The sequence below is a fragment of the Carlito syrichta genome, unplaced genomic scaffold (genome assembly GCF_000164805.1).
Source record: "Carlito syrichta isolate Samal-C Ts95f unplaced genomic scaffold, Tarsius_syrichta-2.0.1 Scaffold309276, whole genome shotgun sequence".
Classification (NCBI taxonomy): domain Eukaryota; kingdom Metazoa; phylum Chordata; class Mammalia; order Primates; family Tarsiidae; genus Carlito; species Carlito syrichta.
Window position 1 is genome coordinate 2,880,932 of NW_007253372.1, and position 21,150 is coordinate 2,902,081.

The 21,150-nt window shown below is 37.1% G+C and overlaps 1 protein-coding gene across 2 annotated transcripts in view; it reads right to left on the reverse strand.

Moving 5' to 3' along the window:
* ATG5 (autophagy related 5) overlaps positions 1 to 21,150 on the reverse strand; it is a 138,026-nt gene that overhangs the window by 13,479 nt on the left and 103,397 nt on the right. For both annotated transcript variants that reach the window (XM_008067062.2, XM_021717088.1), the window contains one exon: positions 6,538 to 6,655. In XM_008067062.2, coding sequence (XP_008065253.1) covers positions 6,538 to 6,655 — 118 coding nt within the window. The remainder of the gene's footprint in view (positions 1 to 6,537; positions 6,656 to 21,150) is intronic.

Genomic DNA, 21,150 nt, shown 5'->3' on the forward strand with positions numbered 1-21,150 from the left:
TGAAGCAGAAGGATCGCCGGAGCCCAGTAGGCCGAGGCTGCGGTGGCGGGGAGTGGCCACTGCACTCCAGTCTGGGCGACAGAGTGAGACTCCAACTCAAAAAAAAAAAAAACAAAAACAAAACAGAATAAACACAAACAGGAGATGCTCAGGTTCCTAAAACCATACCAGGAAATACTAGAAGGGATTATAGCATGTAGGTGGATTAAATACTAAACACAGATCATAAAATAAAGAGCTAGGGAAAAAAAGCAAGCATTTCAGAATGTTATTTTAAACAAAACTAAAAAGTGGGACAAAAGGAAAAAGAGAGAAAGAAAACAAAAACAAATGGCAGCATGGTAAAATGAATAAACCAACAGACGAGGAGGTGGAAACCTTTGGCAAATCATTTAAAAAAATTAAGAGACTGAACTAAACGAATTTGATGGTCTCCATTACACAATTCTTTAAAGATGGCCGATACAATATTAACACTCAACTAATTTCCCATTCTAAGAAGTTTCCTCTCCTCAACCACACTCACAATCTAGAAACTGGCAACCATGAAATAAAAATGAAGTGAACGAACAAATTTGTTAACAAAAGAGAAAAAATCTCAAGTAAATCCAATTCCTGAATTTAAAAGAATCGTTAAATTAAGTTTTTACAGATAAAACACAGGTATATCAAGAGAGATTCCCTTACGCCTGGCAATAGCAAATATGGATCACTCTGTATCTGTGACAATTGTGCTGCTGACTAGGGCACAATTACAGAACACGTTTCTTCCAAGGTTTTGAGTTTCACTGTGATGTTATCACTCAATAATCAAGGACCCTATAAAGAAGTAAATTTAAAATGACATATTTTTGAAAGTACATTGTCAAACATCTAAAAAGTACAATAAGGTAGTCATTTGAATGTTAAACTTTAACTGAAGTCTCAATTGCTCTTAACTGATAAAAAGCGTTTGCTATAGTTTGGACATCTGTCTACCTGAGCCTCAATTTGAAATCTGATCCCCCATGTTAGAGGTGGAGCTGAATGGGAGGTATTTGGGTCATGGGGGTGGATTCTTCATGAAGAGATTAATGGGGGGGAGTGAGTTCTCACTCTGCTAGTTCCTGCAGGAGCTGGTGAATAAAACATCTGCCATTTCCCCTGGCCCTCCCCTTGGGTTCCTCTCTTGCCATGTGATCTCTGCACAGGCCAGCTCCTCTTCACCTTCCACCATGAGTAGAAGCGGCCTGAGGCTTTCACCAGATGCCAAATCTTACAGGCAGCTGAACTGTGAGCGAAATAAGACTTTTCTCCTTTGCAAGTAACTCAGCCTCAGGTATTCCTTTATAACAACACAAATGGACTAAAACAGGAAGACAGCATTTTTTCAACATTCTTTAAAATACTACCACAAAGTATTCAAAAAAAGAGAAAAATGCAGTACACAGAAATGAGTAACTGAAAGCCAATGCTGCCATGGACAGCTGAGGCTTATGAATCTCATCTCTATCAGCAATAAAAATTATTAACCTCTTAATTACACTTCAAATGAAAAAAACTAGTGTATATTCCAAAATCCTCAAGAATACAGAATAATAGACATAAAATAAATTAAAATCAAACGTCCTTACAACATGGAGAAAATGAAATAGAACAGTAATATTGTTCCTGAATATGGGAATTTCCCAGTCCATTTTTCTGTTACCTGAGTTCAAAAATAAAGTTTACTTAACTATCTCTAAAGATATACAGGAAACAGGCAACAATGTTTATCCCAAGAAAGGGGAACTGTGTAGAGTTTGGAAAATAGGAGTTAGAAAAGAGACTTTTTACTAAATTCCTTTATATACATTTTGATTTTTTTAAAACATGTAAATGAACGTCTATTAGAAATTTTAAAAAATCATTTAACTGAACACAATCCAAAAACTTGATAAACAAGACATCAACAAAATTAAGTATTTTTACTCTTCAAAAGAAAACAAAGATGAGTCACAGACTAGAAGAAAGTATCGGCAAATCATGTATCTGACAAAGAACTTGTATCCAGAATATACAAATAACGCTCAAGACTCAATAATAAGGAAATAAATACTCCATGAAAAACTGAGAAAAGGATTTGAATGGACATTTCAACAAAGGGATCCACAAATTATAATGAACACATGAAAACAAGTCCAACATCATTAGTCCTTAGGAAAATACAAATTAAAATCATCATGAGCTACCATTAGGATGGCAATAATAAAAACAAGAAGCAATACATGTTGATGAGGATGCGAAGAAAATGGTAACCTTATACATTGTTGGTGGGACTGTAAAATGGAGCTGTCACTCTGGTAAAGCTTAGCAGTTTTTTTAAAGATCACACAAACTTGCCATATCACCCATTCTGCTCCTACGAATCCACACAAGAAAAATGAAGTCACACGTCCACACAAAGATCCATTTCTGAATGTTCATATTAGCATTGCTCATAAAAGTGAAAACCTGGAAACAATAAATATGTCCATGAACTGGGTCACAGATAAGCAAACTGTGAGATACCCACCCAGTGGAGTATTATTCACCAATAAAAAGGGACAAACTCTTGATACTTGATACAATATGGATGAGACTGAAAAATGTAATGTAAGTGAAAAAATCAGTTGCAAAAAACTCCATTTTGGATAATTCCATTTATGTGGGATATCCAAAAAAGGCAAATGACAGAGACAGAAGACAGGCAGTAATTGTTTATGATGGGCAGTGGGAACAGAGATCAGGTGCCCACAAGGAACAAGGGAGTACTCTGAAGTGATGCTAATGTTCTAAAACTAGATTGTGGTGATGGGTTGCACAGCTCTATAAATTTACTTTTAAAATTATTAAACTGTTCAAAAATATCACTTAACTGAAACTTTTATTGAAAGCTAAAATCACACAGCAGAAAAGATGGATTAGGACTCTAAAATAATAGTATAAACAACTTAATGCTAATGACTCCATGATAAATGATCATAAATAATGTTTCAAGGTAATAATGACACAAAATAATTGGAATGTTCAGCAAACATTTACACTAGTGCTAGAGATTTGAGGATGTGTATAAGATATCTCAAGAACCCTTGACTATTCAGTCTAGTAAAAGTCAACACAGGAAAATGAAACTCTAAGGCTTTGTAAGAATATATCTGTAACCTCTTAAATAAATAAACCCTGCTCAACCGTAATAATTTTGGGTAGTGGTCAATGGTCTGTTCCTTCAGTCCTTCAACTAGATATTACTCAAAATCTTCAACATAATATAAATGCTATAAAAATAGTCATTATATTGTGTTGTTGTTGGGAGCCGGCCACGGAGGCCCACTGAGCGTTAGGGATCAGGAGGGCCGTTGACTCCGAGACCACTAGGGTGTGTTCGGGAGCTATTGACCCCATTTCCTCCCCCTTTCTACTCAGCACTAACCAGATTAAGCTCCTGTGAGCTCAAAACATAAAAACTTTGAGACCGGGACGACCACAAGCTAACTTTAGAAGCTCATTGCTCCCATTCTTCCACAAACTGCAGTTTTGGCTTTCACACAACTTATTTATTTTTATTTTTTTGAGTTGGAGTCTCACTCTGTTGCCCAGACTGGAGTGCAGTGGCCGCTCCCAGCCACCACAGCCTCAACCCGCTGGGATCCGGTGATCCTTCCGCCTCAGCCTTCCAAGTAGCCGGAATTACAGGCATGCGTTACCACGCCTGGCTGATTTTTTGATTTATTGTAGAGATGAGGTCTTGCTGCCCAGGTGGGTCTTGAACCTGCGGGCTCAGGCAATCCACTCACCTCAGCCTCCCAAAGGCGCGGGATTACAGGCTGAGCCACCGAGCCCGGCTTTCACACAACTTATAATTCAAACTCGTGTCACATCTAAGAGCCTTAGTATTGGTCACAGGCTTCTGGGTCATGATCTTAGGATTTATTGAAGGTGTAAAGTGTAGAATATAGTTTTAGAAGACAGCCATTTTGTTGAAAGAATGTGGCTGGGTTACTTGCAGGTAGCCCACTTTGAACTTTCGACTGGGCCACATTCCAAACATTCTGGGATGGGCCACTTTCGTTTGTAAAGTAAATACTTAAGCTTCTATAGAATTGTTTAACTTGGCATAAATCAATCAGCTTAGGATGAAAAAGGTTTATAGAATATGTCAATCACGGATTAGGTTATCCTTTGTTATGGGATTTTAAGATTATCATATGAGAAGGGTTTAAAGGCAATCATTGATTAAGTTTTCATGGATTAAGGTTTCTGGTGGGTGGGGGATGCCCCTCCCACATCTGACTTTGTATATAAAAGACCCGTTGTAATTTCCAATAACACACATCGCTTCTGCACTAGACCGGAGTCCAGTCTCTTTCTTTCTCTCTCTCTCTTTCTTCTCCCCCCAATCGCCGATGCCATCTCCACCTTTGGGGTACCCTGAACCCGGCTGCAGCTGGTCTCCGGCATGTTGTATTGTAAATTTTACTTTATAAGTGCTACATTCATGCAGGTACAGGCAAGTGTACCTGACTGAGGAAAATCACTACGTCCACAGACCAGATACATGCATTTTGAGTTCTGAATTCTTTGTTTAGTCACTTAATCTGGAAAATCAACATCACCCTCAAGACTATTTTTTCTAATTCTACTTCTTAGGGCAACCACTGCCTTAGACTCAACATGCTTCTTGAACTGTGTGGTAGAGTTATAAGTCATGCAAGTGACCCTGTAATCTCCCAACTTAGACTATACTCATAAGAAAACATTATCTACTGAAGTATTACCTTAATGTTTACTAATGTCTCACCTCCTTCCATCAAGGATTTAAAGGGGCAAGTTTTTATTTTTTAATATATATAATTAAAAAATTGATTAGTATGTAGTTTATTAATAAATACAGTAGCATGCTACTGAAAATGTTCCTTATAGTTTAGTAATCAACTGTAGGGCTAGATTTAAGTAATTAAGTCAGTAATAGGGCAAAGATTAGATTAACAAAGCACCAGGACATTTTATACACAGGCACATGAACATACTTGTCTCTCAGTGTCTATGAGGGATTAGTTCAAGGACCCCAACATACAAAAATCCACAAATGCTCAAGCCTTTTACACAAAATGGTATAATTTGCGTATAACTTACACAGATCTCCCATATACTATAAAGTATCTCTAATTACTTATAATATCCAATATAACATAAATGCTATGTTTAGAGAATAATAACCAAAAAGAAGTCTATGTATTTTCAGTATATACACAATCACTCAATTCCCACTCTCTCTCAATTTTTTTTTTTTGAGTCAGGGTCCCACTCTGTTGCCCAGGCTGGCGTACAGTAGCATGATCACATCTCACCAAGCCTCGACCTCTGGGCTCAAGTGATCCTTCTGCTTTAACTCACCCAAGAACCTGGGACTACAGGCATGTGACACTATGCCTAGCTATTTTTAAAAAAAATTTTGTAGAGATGAGATCTCTCTATGTTGCCTAGGCTGGTCTCAAACTTCTGGGCTCAAGCAATCCTCTTGCCTCAGTCTCCCAAAGTGCTGGAATTACAGGTATGAGTCACCGTGCCTGGCCATTCCCAAATATTTTTGATCTGCAGTTGGTAGAATCCAATCAGATGTGCAACCCACAGATACAGAGGGCCATCTGTATATAGAGATATCTTAAGTGTTCAGGTACATATGTGTGTGTGTCTGTGTGTCAATAGTGGTATCTGTGAGCTAGGGGACTGTGAGTCCTTTTTTCTTTTATTATTTTCTGTATTTTCTTAGTGTTCCTTAGGTTGTAATAAAGAAAAAAAGAACTCAGCAATTTTTATATTTTTTTCTTTGCCTGTAGGGAAGCCACTTAACCTAAGATCCAAAATGAGGACGATGAAACAGGACAGGTTTTTGGATGGACTTATAAAATTTCAAAGCCTCAGTAGCGGGAAACTGCCAGGGGAGGGGGGTGGGATTGGCAGTTGAGGGAAACTGTCAGGGGAGAGAAGGGCAATTTCCCTCAACAACAAGGGTGCCTGCATAATGAACACTTGTATCCATAACTCTGAATTGTACACCATATCTTTAAAAAAAAATACTAATAATAAAGTACAGATAAAACAAAACAAAAAATTTCGCAGTCTCAAAGAACAATGCTGAATAAAAAAGAACCAAGTAGAAAACAGCAAGAATTAAAATAAAATACTAAACCATTAGTCAGTATTTCAACTTTTAAAAAATAATTTTTTATTACCATCTCTGACTTATTTATAATTAAAAAACAAAATGGAAGATTAAAAATAATATTTACCAGAACTGATTGAATGCACAAATTCAAGACCCAGAGTACCAGAGATGCAGTAAGAGGGTAATAATCATGTTAAATATTAAGTGCTTCTGTTTAAAAATATTTTTCCCTATAAGATAGTGAAAATATCTTCCTGAAATAACCTGTGTTATTTACAAATGCAGAAAGCAGGTTACAAATAACCTGCCTCGGTCACAAAGGATTTAGAACAGGAAATGAAAGAAATGTTTAATGTTGCTGACTCTATTACCTTCAGGGGCAACAGCAGAGGGACAGACTTCTTTGAGGAGATCTCCCAGTGTGTGCAACTGTCCGTCTGCGGCCACAGGACGAAACAGCTTCTGAATGAAGGGGCGTTCAGTCGTTGTCTATTTGAAAAATAAAAAAATAATTCAAGCGATTAAGTCTTGGATGCTAATCACAAATGAACATACTACACATTTTATGTGGACATTAGGTGACTTCAGACATGACGTTACCAGAATTATAAAACATCACAGATGTGGTATCACCGCGAAAAATGTTTAACATGATACATTCAGGTAAATCTAATGCTTAGGATAATTGAATGAATCCAGAATTAGGATATTATAAAGACAGCCGGAACCCTTTGAAAAGTTAAAGGCATTAAAAACAAGACAATACAATACACTAAAGAGACCGATGAAAGTATTTTGTATCAGTATCTCTAAAGAGAATAACACAAATGCAAAACACAAACTCTGGATGAATCCTAGACTGGAAAAGGAAACTTCACAAAAGTTCAGCTGTAAAAGACAGTTTGGGATAGCTGGGGAAATGGGAACATTTGATATGACTGAGTTAATGTCAAGTGCCTTGGGTACAATTAGAAGGAAAATTCTTATTTTTAAAAAATTCACGTTCAGGTACTTAGGAAGGTAAGTGTCTGAAACTTACCTTTTATTGGTTAAAAAATATGTGTATGGAGAGAGAGAAAATGGAAAAATATTATTTCAGAGTAAACCTAGGCAGAAGGTATATACCTTTAGTAGTTTTATTATTTTAACTTTTCTACAGGTTAGAACATTTCCAAAATAGTAGATGCAGCCATTTTCTCTGACCAAAATTGTTACCTAGCACTATGTCATAACTGACTGCTAATAATTCCATTGTTTCACTCACTTGTAAAATGGTTTGACCTTCCTACATGGCCTCAGTGATGACGGAGCTTTGTCATAGCAGAGCACAGAGGCTCTGAAGTCAGCCAGTGCCTATGAAGAGAACTCCTGTTGATGAGCTCTACAATCTTCCCCCCAGCTCCTTGTGTCTGTCAGTTTGGGACATTTCATAGCTCTTAAGTTTGCTGTGGAAATAAATGAGGAACTATGCCAGATACAAAGTAAATAAATAAATATCAAAGAGGAAAAAGCATTTTTCTCCTTGTCCCTCTTAACTGTTATTTCATTCTAATATGGTAAGTTTTAATTTTTAGCTTCCTGAAATAAAAAAGTATAACAACTTAAAAGAACAGAGTAATACCTTATATTTTATAAGAATATGATTTTAAAAACTTAGCCACTAGAGACAAATTTGGGGGTTTTTTGTTTGTTTGTTTGTTTTAATCACAGAGGTATACCTCAACATCTCTGACATAACCTGCCACAGATTTGGTTAAAAAAGAGATCGGTTTTGAGTGCTGACATACACTAAAATGTGAAAAAAACACAAACAAACATGTCAGCATATGGGCTGCCTTTTTCAGCTCTACACTGTGTATTCAGTGGACACGTGCTAAAATTTTAAAACACTATTCCAATAATATGGCTGATTGCCAGTGACAAGTATGAGAATAAACTTAGAAGATGACTAAAATCTTGATCATCAATAAGCATTGAATATAATTCAATTCACTTCACTAACTGAACTTCAGGAATTAAAAGAAAATATGATTCATAACCTTCAACTTAAAAAGCTCATACATTTCCAAGTTGAAACCAAGAAAAGGATCGTGTACAATCAAGTGATGATGGGGAGCGGTAACAGGGCTTGGGGGTCAGAGAAGAAAGAAGCGAAGAGGGCACTGTAGTACAATTTAAAATAGCCCCCTCCCACCTAGGGCTTTCTGTCTTCCAGGCCATGGAGATGCTTTGGAGACTCTTTACCAAGGAATTGATGGCAATGAAAGAGGCGCTTCTGAAGGCTCATGGAAAGCAAAGCTACTGGGGTAAGTAACATCAGCACAACTGGGAGAGGCTGACTGAGGAAACCCTATGTGATGACAGTTTGGGCAGTGGGGAAGGAGGGGGAGGGCTGTAGGCCCAATTTAGAGAAAAGCCACACTGTACCTCCCATAGTCCGAACTGAAGAAAAGTCAAATACATCTCCAGAAGCTGGAGATCTCATTCATACCCGAGTTAGCATAGTTTAACTGTGAAGTGGCTTACATATAATAAAGATTACCTGGAGGGTTCCAACACAAAGAAATGATAAATGCTTTAGGTGATGAATATCCTAATTACCCTGATTGCTTTGATTGTTACACATTATACATAATTATTATTTTCAATTTATTTATTTTTCTTTTTTTTGAGACAGGGTCTCACTCTGCTGCCCAGGCTGGACTGGAGTGGCACAATCCAGTTCATTGCAGCCTCGACCACCTGGGCTCAAGTGACACCCTCACCTTAGCCTCCCCAGTAGCTGGGACTACAGGGCACACCACCACAACTGGATAATTTTTTGCAGAGATGAGGTCTTGCTATGTTGCCCAGGCTGGTCTCAAACTCCTGGCTCAAGTGATTCTCCCATCTTGGCCCCCTAAAGTGCTAAGATTACAGGCATGAGCTGCCATCAAACCTGGCACATTACATGTGATGATTACACACTGTATGCTTGTATCAAAATATTACATGTACTCAATAAACAGGTATGACTATTATGTACCCATAATAATTAAAAATTTAAGAATTTTTAAAATGACCTGAAAACAACATGCTGAACAAGAAAGATCAACTAAGCTCAGTTACATGTATTAAAAAAAAAATTATCTTTTAACTCCACTGTTGGAAAAGTGTCCTGTTATCTCTCTGTACCTCCCTTTTCCCACTCTCCCAAATTTGAGCAGGTATTATAAAGGTACACCATTCCACAACCTTTTATAGTGAGATATTCACTTAGTGGGAAGAAAAGCTCAATACTACTTACATCCTGTAGCTAAATTCTGCAGAATGGTAACCAAGAAAACTCTTAACAAAGTAAAATGCTGTTTTCACATAAAGAAAATCTTATTTTAAAAGACAAAGACCCAACATACCCCCTCCAAAAATGTGATGAACATTTTAATATTATTATACAGTATCTCTTAAAATGTAATATTCTTATTCTTAAAAATTTAGTATGCTCACAAATGACAATTAAGTACCTAAGTAAGTCAATAAGGATTATAGAAAACACTCTATTTAGGGAGTCAGTTACCACGATGCTCTGAAGGTTTGTCTCTCCGAAATGGATGCTGAAACCTAGTCCCTATCATGGTGATCTTAGAGGTGTGGCCTTCGGTAGAGCCCTCACAGATGGAATCAGCGCCCTTCCATAGGAGAGCCCCAGGGAATGTGTAAGCCTTGTGCCATGTGAGGACGCAGCAACCATCTCTGAAGCAGACAGCAGCCCTCACCAGACACCGAATCTGCTGGAGCCTTGATCTCTGACTTCCCACCCTCCAGAACTGTGAGAAATCTACCTCTGTTGTTTGTAAGTGATCTGGTCTAAGCTGTTTTGTCACAGCAGCCCAAAGGAACTGAGACAACTACCCTCAAAACTCAAGCCCTCCACAGGCAGCTCATGCATTCAAGGACAACCTCAGTCTTCTTCAGGGCAATGGGAATGGAGGGCAGATTCCTGCAAACTCCTCCACAGATCTCATTGGCCCTGGGCTGGAACTCTGCAGAGAAGACTAAGTTACACTGAGAAATGTGTTAAAGTCTCCACAAATATAAATTCTGTCAAGTCTGACTTAGTATACACGAAATCAGCAAGCCTAACAACATCCATGGCAATCTGCGTTTTAGGTTGACAGACAAGAAAGCCACTAAACAGGAATATGGCAACACTTGACCTCACCACATATTTGTAAATATGCAAACTATTTCTTTAACTTTCAAGAAATAGTATTATTCTCTCATGAGAAATAACATGACTTAAGGGATCTTTGAAACTGTCCTTGTACTTTTATAAATATCTATGTTAGCCATTTCTTAAACACACCAAATGAAATGTGAAACCGAGATGTCAGTGGCCGGCTGCTCCCCAGTCCCCCACTCAAACACCTTCACCAACACAACAACTTTCGAGTTCGATGCTGGGGTGTCTGTGAGCGTGCCACTGCTCTCCAGCCTGGGCGGTGAAGTGAAATTCCAGCTAAAAAACAAACAAACAAACAAACAAAAACCCCCAAACAAAAACAAAAACAAAAATCTGGCCAGGCTCAGGGGCTCACTCTGTAATCCCAGCACTCTGGGAGGCCGAGACAAATGGACCGCCTGAGCTCACGGGTTTGAGACCAGCCCGGGCAACTTGGCGAGACCTTGTCTCTACAATAAATCAAAAATTAGCCGGGTGTGGCGGCGCATGTCTATAGTTCTGGCTACTTGGAAGGCTGAGGAGGAAGGATCGTGGAGCCCAGCAGGTCAAGGCTGGGGTGGCCGTGAATGTGCCACTGCACTTCAGCCTGGGTGACAGAGTGAGACTCCAACGCAAAAAACAAAAACAAAACAAAATAACTTTCCCTTGGGGAAAACGCATGTTGGTGGTCTACCTTGGTGATATGTTGAACAAAAGCAGAAGAACCACATTTATAAAAAACCACATTTATAAAAAACCACATTTATAAAAAAGTTTTCAGCTAAATTTGTAAATTTTTAGTCAATCTTATGTTTGTTCTTAAACAGTTCAAGTGTAAAACTTAAATTCTTACAAACAATGTGTGTTATAGCTATACTGTAAATTGTTGGCTAATCATATTTCAAATTTATATTCAAGAAATAGAATGCAAAGAAAAAGCCTATTTCAAATATAGCCAAATAGTTAACCAATATTAAAATTCATGCTGATAAAGTAAAAGATGCTAACTCCTGTAAGGTGAAAATCAAACAGTGTAGAGACTTTAAGAGTAATAGGCATAATCATCACAAACTAAGACGCGGTTGGATTCTTATGACTTACATAAAGCACATAGTGCAAGAAAAAATTGCAAGCCAATTGTTAAAGAATACATGCTTTAGAGCCAGAAAGATCTGGATTCCAATCCTTGTTCTGTCATTTACTGTGGGACCATGGGCACAATTATCAGTTTCCTGATCCTCAGTTTTCTCAACTGTAAAGCAGGAATAACTATATACTACATACACATATGCACATGTATAAATGGAGATACTACTTACATGTAGAGTTTTTGAGATAATAAAATGCACAACACAATCTGGCGCACAAATATTTGCAACCTAAAACACATACCACCACTAGGACTGTCAGCTTTAAAACACTGTAATGCATATTTAACTTAATACTTTCCAAATCTGGTATATTCCTTTAGTTTCACTAATTTTCTCTAAGTTTACCTGTCTGCATGCTAAAAAGTCCAGACTCATGAAACTCACAAGTTTATTTATATGGCAAAGGGTCAAAGGGCAAAGTCATCTTAGGACTACAAACTAGTCTAGAACTTAAGGTATGAGCCTTAAAAGAAAATACTGATAAATTAAATTTCATTTTAAAAAGTTTGTTCTGAAAAAGATCCTGTGAAGAGGATGAAAACATTAGCCAGAAACTGGGAGAAAGTATGTGGAAACCGCATCTCCACCAAAGGTATTGTATCTATGACATATAAAGAACTCTCAACATTCAACAGTTAAAAAAGCAAAGAATCCAATGAGAAAATAGGGAAAAAAAACCCAAAACATTTTATCAAAGAGGACAGATGACAATAAACACATGAAAAGATATCTGACTCATCATTAGCCATTAAATAAATGCAAATTAAAACCACAATGTGATATGACTGCATACCTGCTAAAATGCCTAAAATAAAAGTCAGTGATGACCCCAAATGCTGGTGAGCACGTGGAGGAACTAGTTCACTCGTACACTGCTGCTGCAAATGTCAAATGGTACCGTAACTCAGGAAAAGAGGACATTGGTTTCTTACAAAACTAGGTGTGAACCAATGACCCAGCAATTATACTCTTGAACATTCCCTCAGAAAAGAAAACTTATGTTCTGAAAAAATGTATACATGAATGTTCATAGCTGATCTGATTTGTAATAGTCAAAAACTGGAAGCAATTCTGTGTCACGCACTGAAACAGGTGAATGCTTAAACTAACTGTGTTACATCATAGTGTTCCATGGTCATCTCAAAGGTTACATGCTGCATGACTCCACTGACAGAACATTAGTGGAATGACAGGATGTTAGCAATGGAGAACAAATCAGTAGTTGCCAAGAGCTAGGGAGGAGAGGAAACAAGGTAGATGGTTGTGACTATGTAAGGGCAGACCAAGAGAGCCTTGTGTTAGAGCTGGTCTGTATTTTGAATACAGAATGAATCCACCTACGATAAAGACTGCATGGAATACACACACACACACACACACACACACAGTGTCTATAAAACAAAGGAGATCTGATTAAGGTTTGTGGATTGTACCAATGCGGTTTCCTGGTTGTAATATTATACTACAGTTATTCAAGATTTTAGCACTGGAGAAGACTATGAAGAGTATACAAATCCTTTTGTATTATTTTTTACAACTGGCTGTGAATCTACAGTCATCTCAAAAGGAAGTAAAAAGTTTTAAAAAACAAAACAATTAGTCTTGAGCATAGCTAATCAAAGTGAGTTCTGAGGACCTGCGGTATTTTGGATATCACCTAGATCTTATTAAAAATGCAGATTCTTGGGTCAAACACCAGAATTCCTGCATCAGAATCTGCATTTTAAGATCTATGTGATTCATATTTAAGGTTTGAGATGCGCTGATCTACAGCTCTGACTCTCAGTCTGTTTTCTACTCTAGCACATCTGTCAGTTATAAAAAATTCCCATCAAAAACAACTGCTCAATCGGGCAGTGATGCGCAACAAGAATGAGTGGAGAAAGGTGGGGACTAGAGACTCAGGTAGCAGAAAAAGTCTCTTAAGTGATTCTGATGAAGCATTGCCTCCACCCTGGCTGAAAATCCCCTGCACACAGTTGATTAAGGCTCAAAACAAAAACAATGTATATAATATCTAAGATCCTTAAAAGACAAGACAATATATACTATAGCAGAGCGAAATTAATATTAGCATTTTAAAATCTTATAAGAAAGAAATACATCATCAGAATTAAGATCACCAAGTAAATAACTAAAATCCTTTGAAAAGATTTGAAAATAAATATCATCTAAGTAGCTACTAATAATAGCAGCTACTGTTAGAAACTACTCTACAACATTCTGTCCTTGATATCTCACAGTCACACACCTGTATTTCCAAACAGACTCTTCCTATTTCAAATAATTTATAGCATGGTACAGAGATATTCAAAATAAGTCAGAAGACTCAGGTTCTAGTCCTGGATTTGGCATTTGATTTAGTTAGAAGTAGTTGATGGTTCAAACCCCAGTTCTGTCAATCAGTACCTGTGTGACCCCTAGGCAAATCCTTATACCTTCTTGTGTCATAATTGTTTCATCTGCAAAGTGCAGGTATTAACAGTATAGACCTCAAAGGCTTTTTGAAAAGATAATATAGTTAATTCATGTAAAACATTTTGAGCTATACCCGGCACATAGCAAATGCTATAAATGCTCTAACTGTTCTTATGAAATGTGAGTTGGTGCCAGGCTTGGTGGCTCAGCCTGTAATCCCGCGCCTTTGGGAGCCCATGGGTTCGAGACTCGCCTGGCCAACTTGGCGAGACCGCATCTCTACAATAAATCAAAAATTAGCTGGGCGTGGTAGTGCGTGTCTATAGTTCCAGCTACTTCGAAGGCTGAGGTGGAAGGATTGCCGGAGCCCAGCAGGTTGAGGCTGCGGTGCACTCCAGTCTGGGTGACAGAGTGAGACTCCAACTCAAAAAAAGGAAAAAAAAGAAATGTGATTTGACTCCCCACAGAACATTACTGAATAACTAATATGTATTTTGTATTGAGTTGTAAAACAAGAGGAGGCTGATTATAATAACATATACTAATCTTGTAGTCAACCTCATTACCCTAGTGCTAATGCTGCTGTTTTGGTCCTATGTATTGCATTAACACATAATATGAATTAGAAATGTTGGTTTGTTAAAAGTGACAATTTATAGATAGAAGGTTACATATCTCGTTTAGTGCCTAGGGAGGCAATGACCATAAAAAGGAGAAAGAATCTCATCAGAGTGAAAGAAGATACCACTCACTGAAACAAAGTGATAAAAAGTTATGAAAGAGAAGAACACAAAAAATCAGAAGGAGTGGAACTTAACAGATGCCCAGTAGATCCACAATGTACTGGGTTGTAAAACTTAAAATGGCCTTAATTAAAAGGCAGGCAGGGATGGGGGTGTTGGGAGGGTCTCCTACTGACACAGCAGGCAGAACCTAATGATGAGAAGGGTCTAAGTTTATTAAAACAGAACTCGGACAGAATTATCTCGGCAGCAATACCCAGGTTCAAGGTCTCCCGATGGCTGGAATCATTGTAAACTGACTGCGTATCATTTGCTCCAATGAGAATTAGATGGACATTCTAGTCTCTTTGGTTGGGCTAAAGTAACAAATATCATATTGCTAGTTTACATGTGTTGTATTTTTCAGGTGTAGCAACAAGTTTTGACATCATCAGTATCTTTGTTTTTATGTCCTTTGAAATAGGAGGGTGATTTACTACATTCATAAGCAAAATTTATTTGATTTACAAGGGTTAAGTATATCAGAGGTTTCCATTTGTTAGATTTGTAGATGTTTAAAAATCAGGTATATTAAACTATAACTGGAATTAGCAATTTCCATTTATCGATTAATCAAGAATGTAATTAATTTGTTTAATTATTGAAAGTTTTAGAAGTCCTGATCTACAACACTGACTTTCAATCTTTTTCTACTCTAGCACATCTGACAGCTATAAAAAATTCCCATAAAAAATAATTGCTAAATTGGGATGTGATTCTCAACTAAGATATTATCTGTTAATTATTAAGAATCACATCTAGAAAAAAGGTGGATTATAGAAATATCAAAGTGGGCCGAGCTCGATGGCTCAGCCTGTAATCCCAGCGCTTTGGGAGGCCGAGGTGAGTGAATTGCCTGAGCCTGCGGGGTCGAGACCCGCCTGGGCAACTTGGCGAGACCTCATCTCTACAATAAATAAAAAGTTAGCTGGGCGTGGTAGCGCATGCCTGTAGTTCCAGCTACTTGGAAGGCTGAGGTGGAAGTATCGCCGGAGCCCAGCAGGTCGAGGCTGCGGTGGCCGGGAGCGGCCACTGCACTCCAGTCTGGATGAGGGTGAGACGGCAACTCAAAAAAAAAAAAAGAAAAGAAAAGAAAAGAAATGTCAAAGTGAAGACTGCTCTCATTTTTACACAATTACTATATTTATAAGTAGTACAAATTAAACTGAAAAGGCATTAAAAAACTAGATTTTACAATTTACAACTCTAATAAAACCCAGTGAACTGTAAGTATATGGCTATTCATTGTACAAAAGCTAACTTTCAAAATTAAAAACCTCATTGGCAATTACTAGGGCTATCAAATCAGTATATTTTTCACTTGACACAATTTTAAAATAATAAACCAAATTTACTCTTTTGGAAAAGGCTACATAATAGTGAGGCTTCATTACTGAAATGGTGACAATGATGAATACCAAGAAGAGTTTTCCACTAGTCGGGTGTGGTAGTGCACACTTGCAGTTCCAGCTACGTGGAAGGATCACCTGAGCCCAGCAGGGTCAACACTGGAGTGGCCATGAGTATGCCAAGGCACTCCAGCTTGGGCCACAGAGTAAGATGCCAACTCAAAAAACAAAACAAAACAAAAACAGTTTTCTTATAATCCTTAGTTAAAAATAAAAAACCCCAGAACATACTAGGGTTTTTTACATTATATTAGAGAATCATGTAGTTGCTGATATTTCCTTAATAGTGTTACTACAGTGATATCTAGATAAATAAACTGCAACAAAGAAGATTGTCTTTATTTCCTGCTTAAGCTTTTAAAAAAGTATTGAGACTGCTTATTACAAAAGCATATGTATAACAACACCAAAGCTACTAACATGCATAACATGCATGTCAAATTTAGCATCACATGCTTTTCAAGTAGCTTGGATGGAATTATCTATCCTAATAGTAATATGCAGGGTCAGGATCTCTGACTAATGACCAGACTGCAGGGATAAATTATATCAGAAATCTCCATTCATTAAACAGTTACCATGTGTTTACTAGGGCATCTATATGATAGTGGATACAAAGATAAATAACGCTTATACAATCAAATAATTAAATAAAATATTAAGCAATAACAGAAATATGCATAAAGTGCCACGGGAGAAAATTACAAGGCCTGAGCACAAATTTTAACTCATTATAATTAGCTGGCATAATTTCACTTTTTTTAAGGATTGAAGATACACCAGCAGGTACAAAGTAAAATATGCAAATTGTGACAGAATGTAAAAATATTTTAAAAGTAGGGAGTTTCAAAAGAAGAAAAAAACCATAGAAGGAAACAGAGAAGGTCTTCGAAATTCCAACTTGAGATAGATAATATTGTTTTAAAATAGAGAAAAGGATAAGGTCATTTCAGTAGTCAGAAGGCAGCTGGACTGTAACAGTACTTGTGAGAATTAGTGGAGAAAGTAGGCTCAGGTCATGGCACACAGAGCTTGGAATGTCAAATGCAATGGAATTAACAGAGGCTTGATCGAAAGCCCAACTCCCAACACAACGAGGGCAAATGACAGCAACCTTTGGGAGTCTCTTTCTGAATCTGAAGAAGGGGCAACACATCCTTGGAACAACTGCTGTGATAACTAAATGAGATACAGAAAACATCTGACGTAACAGGTGCTCAACAAGCCAGTTCTTTTCGTTCCTCTCGTTTAAACCATCACTGAATGTGGAACCAAAGAAAGGTAAGGGTATTTAGTTATTATAGAACGAACGACAGAGAGAACTAAAAATAACTGGCCTTCAACCCTTCATTTCCTTTGAAGTCTTGTTAATTAGAATAAATATTATGTGGCACAGAGAAAAAGAAAACAGGGGTTTACACAGGATATGCTGCCAGACTTTACCAACAATGACACATGATATATGCTTCAAACTGTCACATGCATATTTGGCCTAAGATATATTCATGCATGTCAAATTTTGCATCACATGCTTTTCAAAAGAAGGCTCATATTAAAATTAGCTTAAGAATACACACAATTACAATACCTCATAAATAAAAAGAACATACCGTTTTCAAATGAATGCTTTGAGACCTTTACAGTAAACAGCCTTTTGGTGGTGAAAAAGGGGGAAATAGGGAGGGGAGGAGGTGGGTGTCAGTGCCATTTAATCAGACTACTTTTATCCTTTTTGTAGGGAAATAGGAGACTGAAAATAAGCACTTTCTGGAATTAGCGATGCGAGTCTGAAGCCCACTTTTAATATTCCTGACAACACTAAAAAAAAAAAAATAACAATTAACATTTGAAAAGCTGTCATCATTATAGTCAGGGACACTTAATCCCCAAAGGAGAGGTGTCTTAATTGAGACTATGATTAAATGAAAGCACCCATCAGAATTATATCCCATAATCTGGTTTGAAGTTTATGTTTTGTCTTATTTAAATTGCTGTATTTATCATAACTGTGTCTAGACAATGCCAAATATATATTTGTCCTATATAGTTGAAGCAAATTTTCTTCAAATACAGGCAACAGTCTGTGCCCTGCTCCTGTCCTCTGACTTAATAACATGTGTTACAGAGAAGCACTACTTCCCTCCCTTAAGGCTGGGACCAATTTGATGCTGTTTATAAGCCCATTTGTAGAACAAATTACACTGTTTTTAATTTTTTTTTATATAAAATCGTCAGTAGAGTGGCCAAAGGAGAAGTTTCGTATAAAAGTTCTAAGATTGATGTTTTGAGTAATAATTATGCTAATGCTTCTAAAATTTCTCCTAAGAGACTTCAAAATCATACCAAAGGAATCATAGTTTAAATTTTATAATACATAATAGCTTTAAAATCTTTGCTAATTTTACCGAAAGCCATACTAGAAAGACTAATACAAGAATATATAATATGATTAATAACCTATTTTCTTTTGGAGAATCAAGAGTACTTTTGCATATGAATATGTTTTACCCCTACGGTATGCTTATATAAAATAATTTAAACAGCACTTTTAATTAGTAAAAATAAGAAAAATCTAAGTAGCAATAAGAAATGTCTAAGTAAGAGCAGCTGTGCTGATCTCAAAAGTGAAATTCTGTTTCCTTGATGCCCAGGCAAGTGTCTGACCCGGGAGAAAAGTAATTCTAAACCCGGGTTAAGAACCAGTGAAGCACCACAAAGTCTCACCTATCATCACCACTCTGAGCATGGTCTATAGTCTATTACAGTGAGTGCTGAAGTTTATAACATGCAATAATTTATTATTTTTGTTTCTGGCACAGATAAGTTTTAAAAATTTCTTCCACTGAAGTATCATCAATAGCACATTTCACTAAAACTCTTGTGAAAGTTTTAGAAGTAGCAAATAAAGACAAGTGATAAATATTTTACAGATTTCACTGTTTATGTAATCTGCTGACTGAGAAATTTAAAAACTTGCACTTGACTAGAATGAAAAATGTATGAAAAAAGCAATGAAGTAGAAACTGTAATTCTACTCTTAGAAGAAAACATAAGAGGAAATCTTCATGACCTTGAATTAGGAAATGACAACCCAAATGGCAATCAGATATGAAAACCCAAAAGCACAGGCAACAAAGAAAAAACAAACCGAACCTTATCAAAATCAAAAACTTTTGTTCTTTAAAGGACATTATTAAGAAAATAAAAAGAAATCCCACAGAATGGGAGTAAATATTTGCAAACTATATATCTGATAAGGAACCAGTATCCAGAATATATTAAGAATTCTTAAAACTTAACAGTACAGAGACAAATGACCCAATTTTAAAATAAGCAAAGGGTCTGATGACATTTCTCCTAAGAAGATATACAAATGGCCAGTTAAGCACATGAAAAGATGTTCAACATCATTACTCATTAGAGAAAAGCAAATCAAAATCAAAATGATATGATCCTTCATATTCACCAAGATCGCAATAATTAAAACTAGAAAAAATAAGTGTTGGTGAGGGTGTGGACAAACTGGAACCCTCCAACGCTGCAGGCAGAAATGTAAAACGATGCGGATGCTTTGGAAAAGAGTCTGACAATACTCCAAAACGTTAAACGCAGAAGTACCACATAAATGATTGGGCGTGGTGGCTCGTGCCTGTAATCCCAGCACTCTGGGAGGCTGAGGTGGTAGGACTGCTTGAACCCAAGAGTTTGAGACCAGCGTAGACAACACAGTGAGACTCTGCCTCTACAAAAAAAATTTTAAAAACTGGCCAGGCATGGTGGTGCCAGCCAGTAGTTCTAGCTAATCCAACTCAGGAGGCTGAGGTAGGTTTGCCTGAGCCCAGGAGGTAAGGCTGCAGTGAGCCATGATCATGCCACTGCACTCCAGCCTAGGCAACAGAGTGAACTCCTGACTCAAAAAAGAAAAAAAAAGGACCACAGAAACCAGTAATTCTACTCCTAAGTATCTACCCAACAGAACTGAAAATGTATATTCACCTAAACATTTGTACATGAATGTTCATTGCAGCACTGATTCATAATAGGCAAAAAAGTGAAAAAAACCTACATCTCTCAATTGTTGAACTGATAAACAAAATGTGTTATCACCACACACTGGAATATTACCATGCCATAATAGAATGCACCGATACATCTATAAAATGAATGAGCCTTGAAATATGCAAGTAAAAGAAGTCAGACACAAAAGGCCAGATATAATTATAAGTATATAAAATGTCCAGAATAGGCAAATACATAGACACAGAAAATAAATTAGTAGTTGTCAGGGGCTGAAGGAGATGAAAATGAAAAGTAACTGCTAATGAGCGTGGGCTTCTTTTTAGGGTGATGACAACATTCTGGAATTTTGTAGTGGCGGTGGTTGTGTACCCCAGTGCAATTAAAATTCAGTGATTGTAACAATCACTGAATAGCATGTTTTAGAAGGGTGACCTTAACCGGGCTCAACGGCGTGCATCTATGGTTCTAGCTACTTGGGAGGCTGAGGCAGGAGGATCACTGGAGCCCAGGAGTTCCAGGTTGTACTGTGCTATGATCAGGCCTGTAAATAACCACTGCACTCCAGCCTGGGCAACACAATGAGGTCCATCTCTAAAAAATAAAAGAAACAAATTAATGAAATAATGACCTTTATGGTACTGAAATGATACTTTAATAAAGCTGTTATTTTAAAAAAATTCCTCACATGAGTGGCAGGAAGGAGTCCTTCCGAGGTGATGGCTTGGCTTCATCAGAATTTGATTTTACACTTATGCATCATACCATGTTAGTTTTACCTGTGAGTTTTTAAAAAAATTATATTTCATAAAAAATGTTTTTAATGCAAAAAGGTCAAGAGTTTCAAAACAAGAGATATATTCCTACTTTCACCAATTCAGAAAAAATTACAGGTTTTTTTCCTTAAAAAAAACTGCATCAGGGCACTTTTAAGTTATCTGTGGGAATTTAAATAACTTTGTCTCCATTGTTTATCAAAACTCTTTTACTACTCACGTTCTGATAG